At 41.7% G+C, this 16,023-nt stretch overlaps 1 protein-coding gene across 2 annotated transcripts in view; it reads left to right on the forward strand.

Moving 5' to 3' along the window:
* LOC105031223 (immunoglobulin-like and fibronectin type III domain-containing protein 1) overlaps positions 1-16,023 on the forward strand; it is a 41,109-nt gene continuing 25,086 nt past the window's right edge. For both annotated transcript variants that reach the window (XM_010905538.5, XM_029113741.2), the window contains exons 1-2: positions 1-104; positions 4,711-4,795. In XM_010905538.5, coding sequence (XP_010903840.4) covers positions 4,747-4,795 — 49 coding nt within the window. In that variant the 5' untranslated portion in view covers positions 1-104; positions 4,711-4,746. The remainder of the gene's footprint in view (positions 105-4,710; positions 4,796-16,023) is intronic.

The following is a 16,023-nucleotide window of genomic DNA, read 5'->3' on the forward strand; positions in this document are numbered from 1 at the left end:
ATTCCTAGAAGGATGTATTAGCTTATAGACCTATGAGGCTGAACTCGAATATCAGATTGGTCAGAAGCACGACTGCAAAGGATCATAGCAGAGCGTACTGAAAGGTAAGTCTATCGTCTATCCCTTCCACAGCAGCAGGGCTTAAACTTGAGATGTTAATGGCAACTTGGCCATATTCTTTGTCACAAATATTCCCTATGCTGTGATTTAAGAGGAAGTTGAGTCCTCTGTCTTTCAATAAGCCCTACAGTATTTCTTCAAGGTACCAGGATATGCCAAAGAATGTGTCCCTCTAAAAGTCTGTTTATTCATATGTAATTACATTTTACCCCAAGTCAAAATGCAGTATACTTTAAATCTATTTCTTTAGAACCACATTTGTTGTACTTTACTACAATAAATAGTCAAAAGTAGATAGTATTAGAATAGTATTGAAGTAGTATTTAAATATTAATAAGTATACTTCAGCGTGTTAAAATGGACCCACTCATTTCATACTTTAATATACTTATAATACATACTAGCGTTTTAGTACACAAAAAATATACTCCTAATGTATTTCAAATGTATCACATTTTTGCAATATATTCAGAGTAAATGTTTAGTGCATTATAAGTAAACTAAAGTATGAATTAATCGTGCCCATTTTAACACACTGAACTATATATGAATACTATGCTATTTTCTGTATAACAACAGTGGTTCCAAATTACTACACTTTAAGTGTACTGTTTGTTTGACTTGGGACATTACATATCAGTTTCTTCATTGTCAAAATCCCAAGCTTTCCCTTTAAGTATTGTTGTAGAATAAAAAATGAATATACAAATATAAATACATACTGAAAATGTTGAGATTTTTTCATGTATTTCATTGCGTCCTGAGTGGTAATATGTGTTCTAACTAAATGTAATGAATTATTGATAGAAGTGAAATGCACAGCAGGGTTTAATTGACATGTCAGGACACTTATCAACCCAAAGAGGAGTCACCCTCAATTACATTTTTAAAAACTTTTATTTACTTAGTGTTATTGTATTCTCTATAGGCCTATCCTAGTTTACATAGTTGACTGCACTACATTATTGGCATGCTTTTACTTTGATTGTTGAAATGCTTATGAATGTTTGTATAATATGAGACCATACATGGACCTGCAAGGGATTCCATTGATTAATTATTGAGTTTACAGTAGCTTTTTGAGAGAGCAGTATTATGTGCTGCTAATGGCAAACATAAACTTCTTTAATTGGCCACAAATCAACTGTGCATACTTCAACCCCTGGAAACAATCATGCCCAGTCACCCTAAGATGCTATTTGATGCTGCATTTGTAATAATTTAATATATAACCAAAGTGAGTCACTTAAATATACAAAGATTTGAGTGACCCTTTGAAGTCATTGCTACCCTGGTTTTAACCTGCTCTTGACCCACCTTGAATAATGTAAATAAACACTGCACCACTGTAGAATAGTATTCCAATATTCCAGTCACATAAACAGATGGCTGCATTACCATAAATAATAATATGAAGTGCAAACCATACAAAACAATCCCTGCTGTGACACGGAGGCTGGCATTAACTGTCACTTTGCAAGTGGTTCATTTTCAACTTTCTGAGCACCAAGAGAGGAACAGCTTTAAAAGGGCAAATCCACACTAAGCACATTCGAAGTTCCCAAGATTAATATTAAATGCAGATGAAATCAACCAACTGGTAATTATAAATTCTCAACTGATTTTGAAATCTCTTTTGGGATTCTCTTAATAGAATGTCATAAAAATGTGGGCGGAAATATTGGATAAAAAAATTATTATGCTATTTTTATCACATAATGAGGATCACAATGGAAACAAGTATTTGGACTTCATTGTGTTTATATTCTCAATAGTGTGTGGTATGTATGGAAATGTTGCCATGTAAAATTAATATATTTTCTTGACAAAAATATTATTTACTGACAGATTTGGACAAAGTCCACAAAAATGAAATGACTGAACGTTCTATTTTCAGTAAGTTTCAAATGTGCTTTCACATCACACTAGTTAATTCTGATTTATTGGCATATCATTGCATTCATGATAGGATGATCATAAAGTTTATGTGGCATGTGACCTATCATATGACGATGTACCACACTCCTATTCAAAAAGCCTTAACTCTAGAACCCTGGATATCATACATACATACACCAAGCCGTATTGAATTTCCCCAGAGTCAGTGTATAATAAAACAAAACCCTAAAATAGTATTTTTATTAGTTAAAATGTCAGAAATCACTCACTAGTCAAACAGTGTACTGTAGTTTCACCCCATGTGACAGGCACGGGTCTGTCAAGCCAAGGTTTACATTACCTACAACGTCATATCATGTGGTGGTTTACCACATGTTCTAATATAGTAAAATTAGTAATGATAATATATATATATATATATATTTTTAATAATTTCCAATACTTAAATGGACTGCAGTCTCTGTATAGCAAAAAAAATTATAACATCTCATTTAAATGTATTTGTCTTATTTGAACAACTACAAATCCTGTATTGCGAACATTTCAACCACAAAAAAATGATATATACATCATATTGCTTAACCCTACAACTGTTACTGGTTTTATATTTTTGTGTAGTTGTTACTAGTCTTTTGCTACTGACCCAACAAACCTGTTACTTTCAACTATTTGTTTCTGGCAAAGTTACAGAATTGCTTATTTTTGAATCCATGACTTAGTGGAAACCTCAACAAGTGCACAGACACACTAAAACATGTCAACATCATATTCCTTGAAAAAAAATTGCAGTTCAACCAGAGTTTTGCTTATCAGGATTCTGAAGACAATTGTTGACCTTTGCAAATGTATTAATAATTTTGTTACATTGTGATACTTTTTGAAATGCATTAAATATTTAGCCTTTTTTGTTGAATCTGAATTCAACATATGTTTCTGAGTATTTTAACCAAGTAGTTAGATTTAAGTCTATATTTGGGTAAATAATTACTTAACTTTGAATATGTCTGTAAATCCAATCAGTTTTTATGTTGATGTTATCACATTTTGTGAAAATTCACATTTTGTGTTGATTTAACCAGGTTGTGTTTACTGGAATTTCTTGAAAATCTGTTAGATGCATTAGACATCAGACACATTAAATGTACCATATAGTCTATCTATTTTGGTATAGCAATACTTTCAGCTGTCTAGATGAGCAAACGATCTGGGCAGTAAAATTGGCCAGGAATGTTTTCTTGTGACATGTCCTGTGTATGAGCAATTCTGTGTAAATCCTTACCTGAGCAAGTGAAACATTATTTTACAAATGAAAACATTTTAATTATCATTTGGATATCAGACTTATTTTTAAAAGTTTAATTGGTATGAACTTTGATCATATCAAAGTTGGTGACTAAGTCTACATCAAAATCACACCAAATTGTAGGGAGTTTAAAATGTCAAGCTTCTTTCAAGATCTGCCTTATTTCTTCTTTTGACTTTGTCTGCTTTGTTCTTTTCTTTGTCCGAGTGTTCTTATACAGCTTCAATTATGTTGAAGTAGGGGCTTTGATCTGGGCAATCTAACCGTATGAATGTTCCATCTGCAGACTGTTCCAAGTGCTTTTGTTTTTGCAGATAGTTTGAATTCACTATTTTACTGAAAGATCATGTTAATACCAGTCAGACAAATATGGTAAAAATTATTTTAAAACTTGTCTTTATGGTCAAATTATATGGCAAATGTGGTTCGGTTACTCTGCAAGATGCAGAGCAAACAATTAATTTTCTAGCCTTCAGTCTCTCAAATACATTTTCTTCACCATGTCTTCAACATGACCAGTTTCAGTTTTTTATTTCTTTCAGCCATCTCACGTTATTATTTTGGTTTAAAACAAAACATTATTTTTGCTAATAGGATTTGTTTGTATTGTTTGTATTCTAATGTTATATAGTGTTTTTCCAAGCAAGTTAACAATTAATGCCAAGCTCAATAGATTTAAACATAAAATAATTTGAATACATAGATTAAAACATTTATATCATTCTTTGTTACTATGACTTCTACTAACACCAGTTGTCCTTTATCTGATTCCAGCTAAATATAACAGATTTGACAAATTAGGTATGGAGAGAAAACCAACAGGACGGTAGTTCTTCAGGTTGAGGTTTGGGAAGCTCTCCTTTAGGCTTTGAATCTTAAAATTTGAAATGCTATTTGCTATCTTCGACAGTGTGTTCAAGTCTTACACTTGGTACACAAACAATAAGCATGACCTCACGATTTACAGATACCACACGGCATGAATGAATAGCTTAAGGTTGATGTGCAGAAAAAGAAGACCAGCTGTAAAGATTTGTCCGGAACTAAAGATTTATAGCAGCTGACCCAGATGGTCATGTGCCATGTCCTCACCACATGCACGACTAAAAAAAAACTGTTGACCTTAAATCAATGTCAATGACAGGTCATGACCTGTAAACTAATGCTCATTTGGATGAGGCAAAATAAAAAGTTATATGTTGAGGGTATAAAACAAAATACCATTCGCAGTGGTCTCCCATAGTATCCTGGGACAAAAATAAAACTAAATCTAGAGAGACAGCTATCATTTTCTGTGCTGATTTACTCTCTTGGGTATTGTAGGGCCATACTGCTTTCAATGCTGCGTCCTGAAAAAACATTACAGCATGTTTCTCCATCTATTTCAGCTGAAGATATTTTGTCGAACAATAAAAACTTACAAGATGTGGAAAAAGCAATCAAAGGTGACAGACCAGACAGCCAATGGCCAAGGTATGTATGTAAACAATATTATCCTCCCACCTTCTCTACAGTAGCATGGCAAGAAGTATAACAGATTGGATGCCAGAGAACAACATTATTCAACAATCTTCAATAGGAGTATACACTATCTGTTGCTTTACTTATTGACTTTGGCTTAATAACATCATCCTTGATGCCTCATTCAATTAGTGGAGTAATACCCTTCATTTCAGAGTTCTCCGTTTGCAGCTGAAAGTTCTTCTGATTTCAAAGGGGTTACAGTATCCGGACCCACAACAGAATGACTGTCTCATTGAATTGAAGGTGCAAGATAATGTGACAATAATCAATCCATTGAACTTAGACTTTTTACTATTCAGGAAAAACATCAGAAAATATTAAATTACAGATCTTGTTAGCCAATAAGCCTAGGAAGCATTAGCTTTTTCAGTTGAAAGAATGCGTGCCAAATTATGTGTAGACAAGTCACACCATGCTTGTCTGTCAACGCACTCCCAGCCACCTATCCGAGTCCAACTTCATTCAAATTACATTTTAAACTTGATAGCCAATTAAGTGAGTGGCCTCATAAATAGGCAAATGATGCACAAAATGCATGTTGTCTGTCTGACTCACTCATGGACAACTCTGTTTCCAAAAATGTTGGGACGCCATGTAAAATGTAAAGAAAAACAGAATGCAATAATGTGCAAATCATTTAAACCCCTTAGTCAATAGAACATAGTACAAAGACTAATATTGAAAATGAGAAATTTTATTGTTTCTTGAAAACATAAGACTGGAGAAGTTGTGTAATGCTAAAAAAGTATCCTGGTGAAACATCTCACAAGGAAATAGGTCAATTGGCAACAGGTATGTAACATGATTGGGTTTAAAAACAGCATCCGAGAGAGGATGGGTTTTTCAGATGGAGAGGGGTTCACCAATCTGTGAAAGACTGCGCAGACAAATAGTGAAACAATTTAAGAATAATGTTTCTCAACATAAAATAGCAAAGAGTTTGGAGACGTAATCATCAATGGCACATAATACAGCATAAATATTTTGAGAGCATGGCACCTTTTTCTTTCCTTTCCAAAAAAGTTGAAAAGGAAAGTTTTGAGTGAGGTGCGTTTAATTTGCAGTGGTCTCTTAATTTCAACCCTTCTGGAGAATCTGGAGAAATCTGTATGCAAGGGACAAGGCCGAAAACAAATAATGGATGGCCGTGATCTTTGGGCCCTCAGATGGCACTGCATTAAAAACAGACACGATTCTGTAGTGGAAATCACTGCATGGGCTCAGGAACACTTCCGAAAAACATTGTGTGTGAACACAGTATAGTTGTGCCCATAAGTTGGCATATCCTGGCAGAAATTGTGATATTTTGACATTGACTTTGAAAATATGACTGATCATGTAAAACAAACTTACCTTTTATTTAAGGATAGTGAACATATGAAGCCATCTATTATCACATAGTTGTTTGTCTCCTTTTTAAATCATAATGACAACAGAAATCACACAAGGTGACACACACAGGTGAAAATGGCACACCTGTGGCTTTTTAAATTGCAATTTGTGTCTGTGTGTAGCAGTTGTCACAAAGTGCTTTACAGAGACACCAGGCCTTAAACCCCAAGGAGCAAACAACAGTAATGTTGAATTTCATTGGCTAGGAAAAACTCCTTAAGAAGGTCGAATTTTAGGAAGAAACCTAGGACCCAGGCTCAGAGGGGTGACCAATTGTCAATGAGTTTGTTAGCTCTCATATGGATGCACTGAGCAGGATAGATACTGTCAAAAGACTTGCGTAACAAGGTAATGGAACTTTATAAAGATGGAAAAAGATATAAAAAGATATCCAAAGTCTTGCAAATGCCAGTCAGTATTGTTCAATCACTTATTAAGAAATTCAGGGATCTCTTGATACCAAGCCAAGGTCAGGTAGACCAAGAAAGATTTCAGCCAAAGAATTGTTCGGGATACCTAGAAAACCCCATAGTGTCAAGGAGCACAATACGACAATACTTGAACAAAAACGAGCTGCATGGTCGAATTGCCAGAAAGAAGCCTTTACTGTGCCAATGCCACAAAAATGCCGGTAACAATATGCTCAAAAACACCTTGACACGCCTCACAGCTTATGGCACACTGTAATTTTGAGTGATGAGACCAAAACAGAGCTTTATGGTCACAACCATAAGCGCTATGTTTGGAGAGGGATCAACAAGGCCTATAGTGAACAGAATACTATCTCCACTGTAAAGCATGGTGGTGGCTCACGGATGTTTTTGGGGCTCTAAAAGCACAAGGAATCTTGTGCAAATGTATGAAAAGATGAGTGCAGCATGGTATCAGAAAATACTGGCAGACATATACTGCATCATTTTCATAAATACTGCATAATTTTCCACGAAACCTGCGCATGGGAGGCTCTTGGACTTTCCAGCACGACAATGACCCTAAGCACAAGGCCAAGTTGACCCTCTAGTGGTTACAGCAGGAAAAGATGAAGATTCTGGAGTGGCCATCATAGTTTCCTGACCTTAATATCATTGAGCCATTCTGGGGAGATTCCTGCAAGACGATCAAAGACTTTGCATGACCTGGAGGCATTTTGCCAAGATGAATGGGCAGCTATACCACCTGCAAAAATTTGGGGCCTCAAAAGACAACTATTACAAAAGACTGCACACTGTCATAGATGCTAAAGGGGCAATACAAAGTATTAAGAACTAAGGGTATGCAGACTTTTGAATAGGGGTCAGTTCATTTATTTCTTTGTTGCCATGTTTTGTTTTATGATTGTGCCATTCTGTGACTCCCGTTATAGAGGGTCTTATTCTAGTGCCATGATGACCGGGCCTTGGCTGCTGTTTGATAGATTAAAACTATGTTAACCACATGCAGTATATCTCTGGCTACACATATGCTGTTTTAACTTGACAAATCTATTACAGAGTTGAAATTACTTACTGCCGGCAATGCGGACCAAGCACCTGCTTCGGTCGTACAGGGACCTGACAGCCCTTAGCAAAGGACCCAGGACCCCATATTCCCGAAGCATTCTCCACAGGATGCCGCGAGGGACACAGTCGAATGCCTTCTCCAAATCCACAAAACACATGTGGATTGGTTGGGCAAACTCCCATGAATCCTCCAAACTCCGTAGAGTGTATAGAGCTGGTCCAGTGTTCCACGGCCCGGACGAAAACCACACTGTTCCTCCTGAATCCGAGGTTCTACTATCGGCCGTATTCTCCTCCCCAGAACCCTTGCATAGACTTTCCCGGGGAGGCTGAGAAGTGTGATCCCCCTATAGTTGGAACACACCCTCCGGTCCCCCTTCTTAAAAAGAGGGACCACCACCCCGGTCTGCCATCCCAGAGGCACTGTCCCTGACTGCCACGCGATGTTGCACAGGCGTGTCAACCAAGACAGCCCCACAACATCCAGAGACTTGAGGTACTCAGGGCGGATCTCATCCACCCCCAGTGCCTTGCCACCGAGGAGTTTCTTGACCACCTCTGTGACTTCAGCCCGGGTGATGGACGAGTCCACCTCTGAGCCCTCATGCTCTGCTTCCTCAATGGAAGACGTGAGGGCGGGATTGAAGAGATCCTCAAAGTACCCCTTCCACCGCCCGACGACATCCCCAGTTGAGGTCAACAGCTGACCACCTCTACTGTAAAGAGCATTGGTAGGGCACTGTTTCCCTCTCCTGAGGCGCCGGACGGTTTGCCAGAATCTCTTCGAGGCCAGCCGATAGTCCTTCTCCATGGACTCAGCGAACTCCTCCCAGGCCCGAGTTTTTGCCTCCACAACCACCCGGGCTGCAGTCCGCTTGGCCTGTCAGTACCCGTCAGCTGCCTCAGGAGTCCCACAAGCCAACCAGGCCTAATAGGACTCCTTCTTCAGCTTGACTGCATCCCTTACTTCCGGTGTCCACCACCGGGTTCGGGGATTGCCGCCTCGACAGGCACCGGAGACCTTACGGCCACAGCTCCTAGCGGCCGCTTCGACAATGGCGGTGGAGAACATGGTCCCCTCGGACTCAATATCTCCAGCCTCCCTCGGGATCCAGTCAAAGCTCTGCCGGAGGTGAGAGTTAAAGATCTCTCTGACAGGAGACACGGCCAGACGTTCCCAGCAGACCCTTACAGTACGCTTGAGCCTGCCGAGTCTGTCCAGCTTCCTCCCCCGCCATCGGATCCAACACACCACCAGGTGGTGATCAGTTGACAGCTCCGCCCCTCTATTCACCCAAGTGTCCAAGACATACGGCCGCAGGTCAGATAAAACGACAACAAAATCGATCATCGACCTGCGGCGTAGGGTGCCCTGGTGCCACGTGCACTGATGGACACCCTTATGCTTGAACATGGTGTTCGTTATGGACAAACTGTGACTAGCACAGAAGTCCAATAACTGAACAACGCTCAGGTTCAGATCAGGGGGGCCATTCCTCCCAATCACGCCCCTCCAGGTGTCACTGTCGCTGCCCACGTGGGCGTTGAAGTCCCCCAGTAGAACGATAGAGTCCCCAGTCGGAGCACTTTCCAGCACCCCTCCCAGAGACTCCAAGAAGGTCGGGTACTCTGCACTGCCGTTCGGCCCGTAGGCACAAACAACAGTGGGAGACCTATCCCCGACCCGTAGGCGCAGGGAAACGACCCTCTCGTTCACCCTCTCGTTATAAGCAAACCCACACCAGCCCGCCGCCTCTCACCATGGGCAACTCCAGAGTGGTGAAGAGTCCATCCTCTCTCAAGGAGTGTGGTTCCAGGGCCCAAGCCGTGCGTAGAGGTGATACCTCTAGTCGGAACCTCTCGACCTCACGCACCATCTCAGGCTCCTTCCCGGCCAGCGAGGTGACGTTCCACGTCCCTAGAGCTAGTTTCCGTGTCCAGGGATCGGGTTGTCTAGGCCCCCGCCTTCGACTGCTGCCCGATCCTCTCCGCATAGGCCCCTTATTGGTCCCTCCTGTGGGTGGTGAGCCCACGGGAAGGCGGCCCCACGTCGCTCCTTCGGGCTGAGCCGGCCACCAGGCGCTCGCGTACGAGCCCCAGCCCCAATCCCAGTGCATGTTGGACTCTGGCAGGGCTGACCTTTGTCGCCGGTTCTGTTCATAATGTTTATGGACAGAATTTCTAGGCACAGCCAGGGGCCGGAGGGTGTCAGGTTTGGGGACCACACGATTTAGTCTCTGCTTTTTGCGGATTATGTTGTCGTGTTGGCCCCTTCAAACCAGGACCTTCAGCATGCACTGGGACGGTTTGCAGCCGAGTGTGAAGCGGTGGGGATGAGAATCAGTACCCCCAAATCCGAGGCCATGGTCCTCAGTCGGAAAAGGGTGGCTTGCACACTTCAGGTTGGTGGAGAGTGCCTGCCTCAAGTGGAGGAGTTTAAGTATCTAGGGGTCTTGTTCACGAGTGAGGGAAGGATGGAACGGGAGATTGGCAGACGGATCGGTGCAGCTTCTGCAGTAATGCGGTCGATGTATCGGTCTGTCGTGGTGAAGAAAGAGCTGAGCCGCAAGGCAAAGCTCTCGATTTACCAGTCAATCTACGTTCCTACTCTCACCTATGGTCTTGAGCTTTGGGTCATGACCAAATGGACAAGATTCCGGATACAGGTGGCCGAAATGAGCTTTCTCCGCAGAGTGGCTGGGCGATCCCTTAGAGATAGGGTGAGAAGCTCGGTCACCCGGGAGGAGCTCAGAGTAGAGCCGCTGCTCCTCTACATCGAGAGGGGTCAGCTGAGGTGGCTTGGGCATCTGTTTCGGATGCCTCCGGAACGCCTTCCTGGGAAGGTGTTCCGGTCCCATCCCACTGGGAGGAGACCCCGGGGAAGACCTAGGACACGCTGGAGGGACTATGTCTCCCGGCTGGCCTGGGAACGCCTCTGTGTCCCCCCGGAAGAGCTGGAGGAAGTGTCTAGGGAGAGGGAAGTCTGGGCATCTCTGATTTCAAGACAACGGAATGAATCATTGCAGATACAGTATGACCTTTGCATTGGAGGTGTCAATGTCTGATGAAAAAAACTGAATTCCTTTGTCCTTATCATGAAGACGGTATAACACCACCTGGATGATCATAGGTTATTTCTGGTAGAAACAAAAGTGGAATACGGTCTAGATAAGTGGACATACAGTAAGGTCTGGAAATATTTGGACACTGACACAATTTTTATAATTTTGGCTCTGTACGCCACCAAAATGGATTTGAAATGAAAGAACTGAGATACAATTGAAGTGCAGATTTTCAGCTTTAATTCAAGAGGTTGAAAAAAATATATGAAACATTTAGGAAATGTAACCACTTTCATACACAGTCCCCTTATTTCATGGGCTCAAATGTAATTGTACAAATGTTCATTTTTAATACTTTTTAATCCTTTGCAGGCAATGACTGCTTGATATACAAAACACATGGACATCACCAAACACTGTATTTGGTTTTCCTCCTTTGTGATGCTTTGCCAGACCTTTACTGTGACTGTCTTCAGTTGTTGTTTGTTCATGGGTATTTGTGCCTTAAGTTTTGTCTTCAGCATTATCCTGGTGAAAGAGGCCAATACCATCAGGGAATACCGTTGACACGGGTGCACACAATCTGCGTCAATGCTTAGATAGGTGGTACGGGCTTGATATAAGGTGATTGACTTGGCAATTGCAGAATTTTACACTTCTTTGCCTTAAAAAAACTCATGGGTTGCTTGAGCAGTATGTTTTGGGTCATTGTCCATCTGTAAAGTGAAGTGCTGTCCAATCAACTTTGCTGAATTTTGCTGAATCTGAGCAGACAATATATCCCTATACAAGGTTGCTTCGGTCTTCTGTTATATCATCAATTAACACTAGTGACCCAGTGCCATTGGAAGCCATAAATTCCCATGTCATCACACTGCCTCCAGATGATGTGGTATGCTTCGGATCATGAGCTGTTCCAAGCCTTCTCCATACGTTTTTCTTCCCATCATTCTGGTACAGGTTGATCTTAGTTTAATCTGTCCAAAGGATGCTGTTCCAGAACTGGGCTGACATTTCCAGATGTTTTTTGTCAGTGTAATCTGACCTTTCTATTCTTGAGGCTTAAGAATGGTCTTCTCTTCATGGTAGACTTGGATAATGATACGCCTCTCTCTTGGAGAGTGTTCTTCACTTGGCTGGATGTAGTGAAGGGGTTTTTCTTTAACATGGAAAGGATCCTACGATCATCCACCACTGTTGTCTTCCGTGGACAGCCAAGCCTTTTTGTGTTGCAGAGCTCACCAGTGCCTTGTTTTTTGCTCAGAATGTACCAAACTGTTGATTTGGCCATTCCTAATGTTCCTGCTATCTCTCTGATGGATTATTTTTTGCAGCCTAAAGATGGCCTGTTTCATTTGCACTGAGAGCTTCTTTGACCGCATGTTGTAGGTTCACAGCAACAGCTTCCAAATGCAAATATCACACCTGGAATCAACTCCAGACGTTTTACCTGCTTAATTAATGAAGAAATAATGAAGGAATATCCCACACCTGTCCATGAAACAGCATTTTTCAATTGGAAAAGAGGGGGCTAGATGTTAAAGAGCTGTAGTTAATTACCCCTTCCTCCAATTTGGATACAAATACCCTCAAATTAAAGCTGAGATACTGAACTTCAACCATATTCATTATTTAACTGTAACTTGGTATACAGCCAAAATAACAAAACTTGGGTCAATGTCCAATTATTTCCGGACCTAACTGTAAATGTTCACGTCAGTTACAGTAATGGGTAAAATGCAGAAGTCAACATAGATTATGCAAAGTTCCCTATGATGTTTTTGTCATAAATTTATTTTTGTGTTCTATCTGTAAATGTAATGTTAATTGCAGTTTTAGGATGTTTGTTTGCATTTCCGGTTTTCTCTGTGTGAATTGCAAAATGTGACAGTATATTTCACATTCTCTGTCACACCCTGATGTGTTTCACCTGTTGTTTTGTCCCCGCCCCTCACCAGGTGTTCCCGGTTCCCTATTAGCCCCGTGTACTTAAACCCTGTTCTCTGTTTGGCAGTTGCCAGATCGTCTTGTCCCGTACAGTCGTTTCCAGCGTTCTATGTGTTCATCAGCCAGTCTACCTGTCCTTCTATTCCCCGGTTGCGACCCTTGCCTGTTTTCCGGATTACGAGCCTGCCTGCCCTCTCCTGTACCATCGACCATCCGACCGCCCGACAACGAACACTGCCTGTCCCCCACCACGAGCCTGCCTGCCCTCTCCTGTACCTTCGACCATCTGATCGTCCGATAACAAACACTGCCTGTCCACCACTACGAGCCTGCCCACTGCCTGGTTGTTCAATAAATACTTTGGACCGCCCTCCTCTGCCTCTGTGTCCGCATTTGGGTCCCCACTCGTGCACCGTTGTGTCATTCTCTAATGTAAATGTACACCAATTAGCCCTAACAGTATAACCACCTGCCTAACATTGTGTAGGTTTCCCTTTTGCCACCAAAACAGCCCTGACCTGACGAGGCATGGACTCCACTAGACATCTGAAGGTGTGCTGTGGTATCTGGCACCAAGACGTTAGCAGCAGATCCTTTGAGTCCTGAAAGTTGCCCGATTGGATTAAGATCTGCGGAATTTGGATGCCAAGTCAACACCTTGAACTCATTGTTTTGTTCCTCAAACCGTTCCTGAACCATTTTTGTGGCAGTGCCCATTATCCTGCTGAAAGAGGCCAATGCCATCAAGGAATACCGTTGCCACGGGTGCACATGGTCTGTAACAATCCTTAGGTAGGTGGTACAGGTCAAAGTAACATCCACATGATGGTTTTCCAGCAGAACATTGCCCAAAGCATTACATTGCTTCCGCCGGCTTGCCTTCTTCCCATAGTGCATCCTGGTGCCATGTGTACTCCAGGTAAGCGACACACATTCTCCCGGCCATCCATGTGATTCATTAGACCTGGCCACCTTCTTCCATTGCTCCATGTTCTAGTTCTGATGCCTACATTCCCATTGTAGGCACTTTCAGGGGTCAGCATGGGCACCTTGACTGGTCTGCGGCTCCGCAGCCCCATACGCAACAAACTGTGATGCACTGTGTGTTCTGACACCTTTCTATCAGGACCAGCATTCACTTTTTCTGCAATTTGCGATACAGTAGCTTGTCTGTTGGATCAGACCACACGGGCCACAGCCTTCACTCCCCACGTGCATAAATGAGCCTTGGCCTCCCATGACACTGTCGCCGGTTCACCACTTTTCCTTCCTTGGACCACATTTGATAGGCACTGACCACTGCAGACCGGGAACAACCCACAAGGGTTGCAGTTTTGTAGATGCTCTGACCCATGTGTCAAATATGCTCAGATCCTTACGCTTACCCATTTTTCCTGCTTATAACACATCAACTTTGAGGACAGAATGTTCACTTCCTGCCTAATATATCCCACCCACTGACAGGTGCCATGATAACGAGATCAGTGTTATTCACTTCACCTGTCACTGGTCATAATGTTATGGCTGATCGGTGTATTACCTAATACACCAGCAATTGTCCAGTCGGCTTGACATCTTTAATACCAAACATTACATTAGCAGGTCCTGTCTCAGAAGTCCTTGAAAAAGGAGGTAGGCAAGCATGCTCCACTCAGTGTCCTTTGTGATACATTAATCTAATATGAAATAGGTTTGCTCTGTTTGCTGATTTATAGGTGAACCTTTGTGGATATTGCATAATTCTGGTCACTTATACAGTGTTGATGTACAAAAAATTAGGAAGACTGTGAAAGATAAAGTGAGAGTTATTTTGTATATCCTAATACTATTTACAAAAAATTGCTTTCCAAATTATTGGCACTGCTGTTTAGAAACCTTCTGTTGCAAGGATACATTACATTAAAATTGAACAGCAAACTGGAAGAGAATTTAGGCCATCCCCCTCTGAGGCAACTCCATGCAGAATCTTTCTAGGTCCTTGGTGAGATAATTTGATTTCTACTCATATACTGTCCTATTAAATTTAAACAACTGCTTTTCAGTGAGATTAATGTAGAGTTCGTCATGGATCTATCCAAAGGTGTATTATCCAGGATCCGATCCGGTATCCGGGTCCTGGTGCAACATTGTGTAGTTGACTGTCAGATCCCGAGTTGAATCATTATGTAGTTGACCATCAGATCCCTAGTTGAATCATTATGTAGTTGACCGTCAGATCCCTAGTTGAATCATTATGTAGTTGAGCGTCAGATCCCTAGGTGACCGTCAGATCCCAAGTTGAATCATTATGTAGTTGACCATCAGATCCCTAGTTGAATCATTATGTAGTTGACCGTCAGATCCCTAGTTGAATCATTATGTAGTTGATCACCAGATCTCTACTTGAATCATTATGTAGTTGACCGTCAGATCCCTAGTTGAATCATTATGTAGTTGACCATCAGATCCCTAGTTGAATCATTATGTAGTTGACCGTCAGATCCCTAGTTGAATCATTATGTAGTTGATCGCCAGATCTCTACTTGAATCATTATGTAGTTGACCGTCAGATCCCTAGTTGAATCATTATGTAGTTGACCATCAGATCCCTACTTGAATCATTATGTAGTTGACCGTCAGATCCCTAGTTGAATCATTATGTATTTGACTGCCAGATCCCTACTTGAATCATTATGTAGTTGACCGTCAGATCCCTAGTTGAATCATTATGTTGTTGACCGTCAGATCCCTAGTTGAATCATTATGTAGTTGACCGTCAGATCCCTAGTTGAATCATTATGTAGTTGACCGTCAGATCCCTAGGTGACCGTCAGATCCCTAGTTGAATCATTATGTAGTTGACCATCAGATCCCTAGTTGAATCATTATGTAGTTGACCGTCAGATCCCTACTTGAATCATTATGTAGTTGACCGTCAGATCCCTAGTTGAATCATTATGTAGTTGACTGCCAGATCCCTACTTGAATCATTATGTAGTTGACCGTCAGATCCCTAGTTGAATTATTATGTTGTTGACCGTCAGATCCCTAGTTGAATCATTATGTAGTTGACCGTCAGATCCCTAGTTGAATCATTATGTAGTTGATCGTCAGATCCCTAGTTGAATCATTATGTAGTTGACTGTCAGATCCCTAGTTGAATCATTATGTAGTTGACCATCAGATCCTTAGTTGAATCATTATGTAGTTGACCGTCAGATCCCTAGTCGAATCATTATGTAGTTGACCATGGTCATGGATCTTGGATCATTGTGACAGTATATGAAATACTGACTAT

The sequence above is a fragment of the Esox lucius genome, chromosome 17 (assembly GCF_011004845.1).
Source record: "Esox lucius isolate fEsoLuc1 chromosome 17, fEsoLuc1.pri, whole genome shotgun sequence".
Classification (NCBI taxonomy): Eukaryota; Metazoa; Chordata; class Actinopteri; order Esociformes; family Esocidae; genus Esox; species Esox lucius.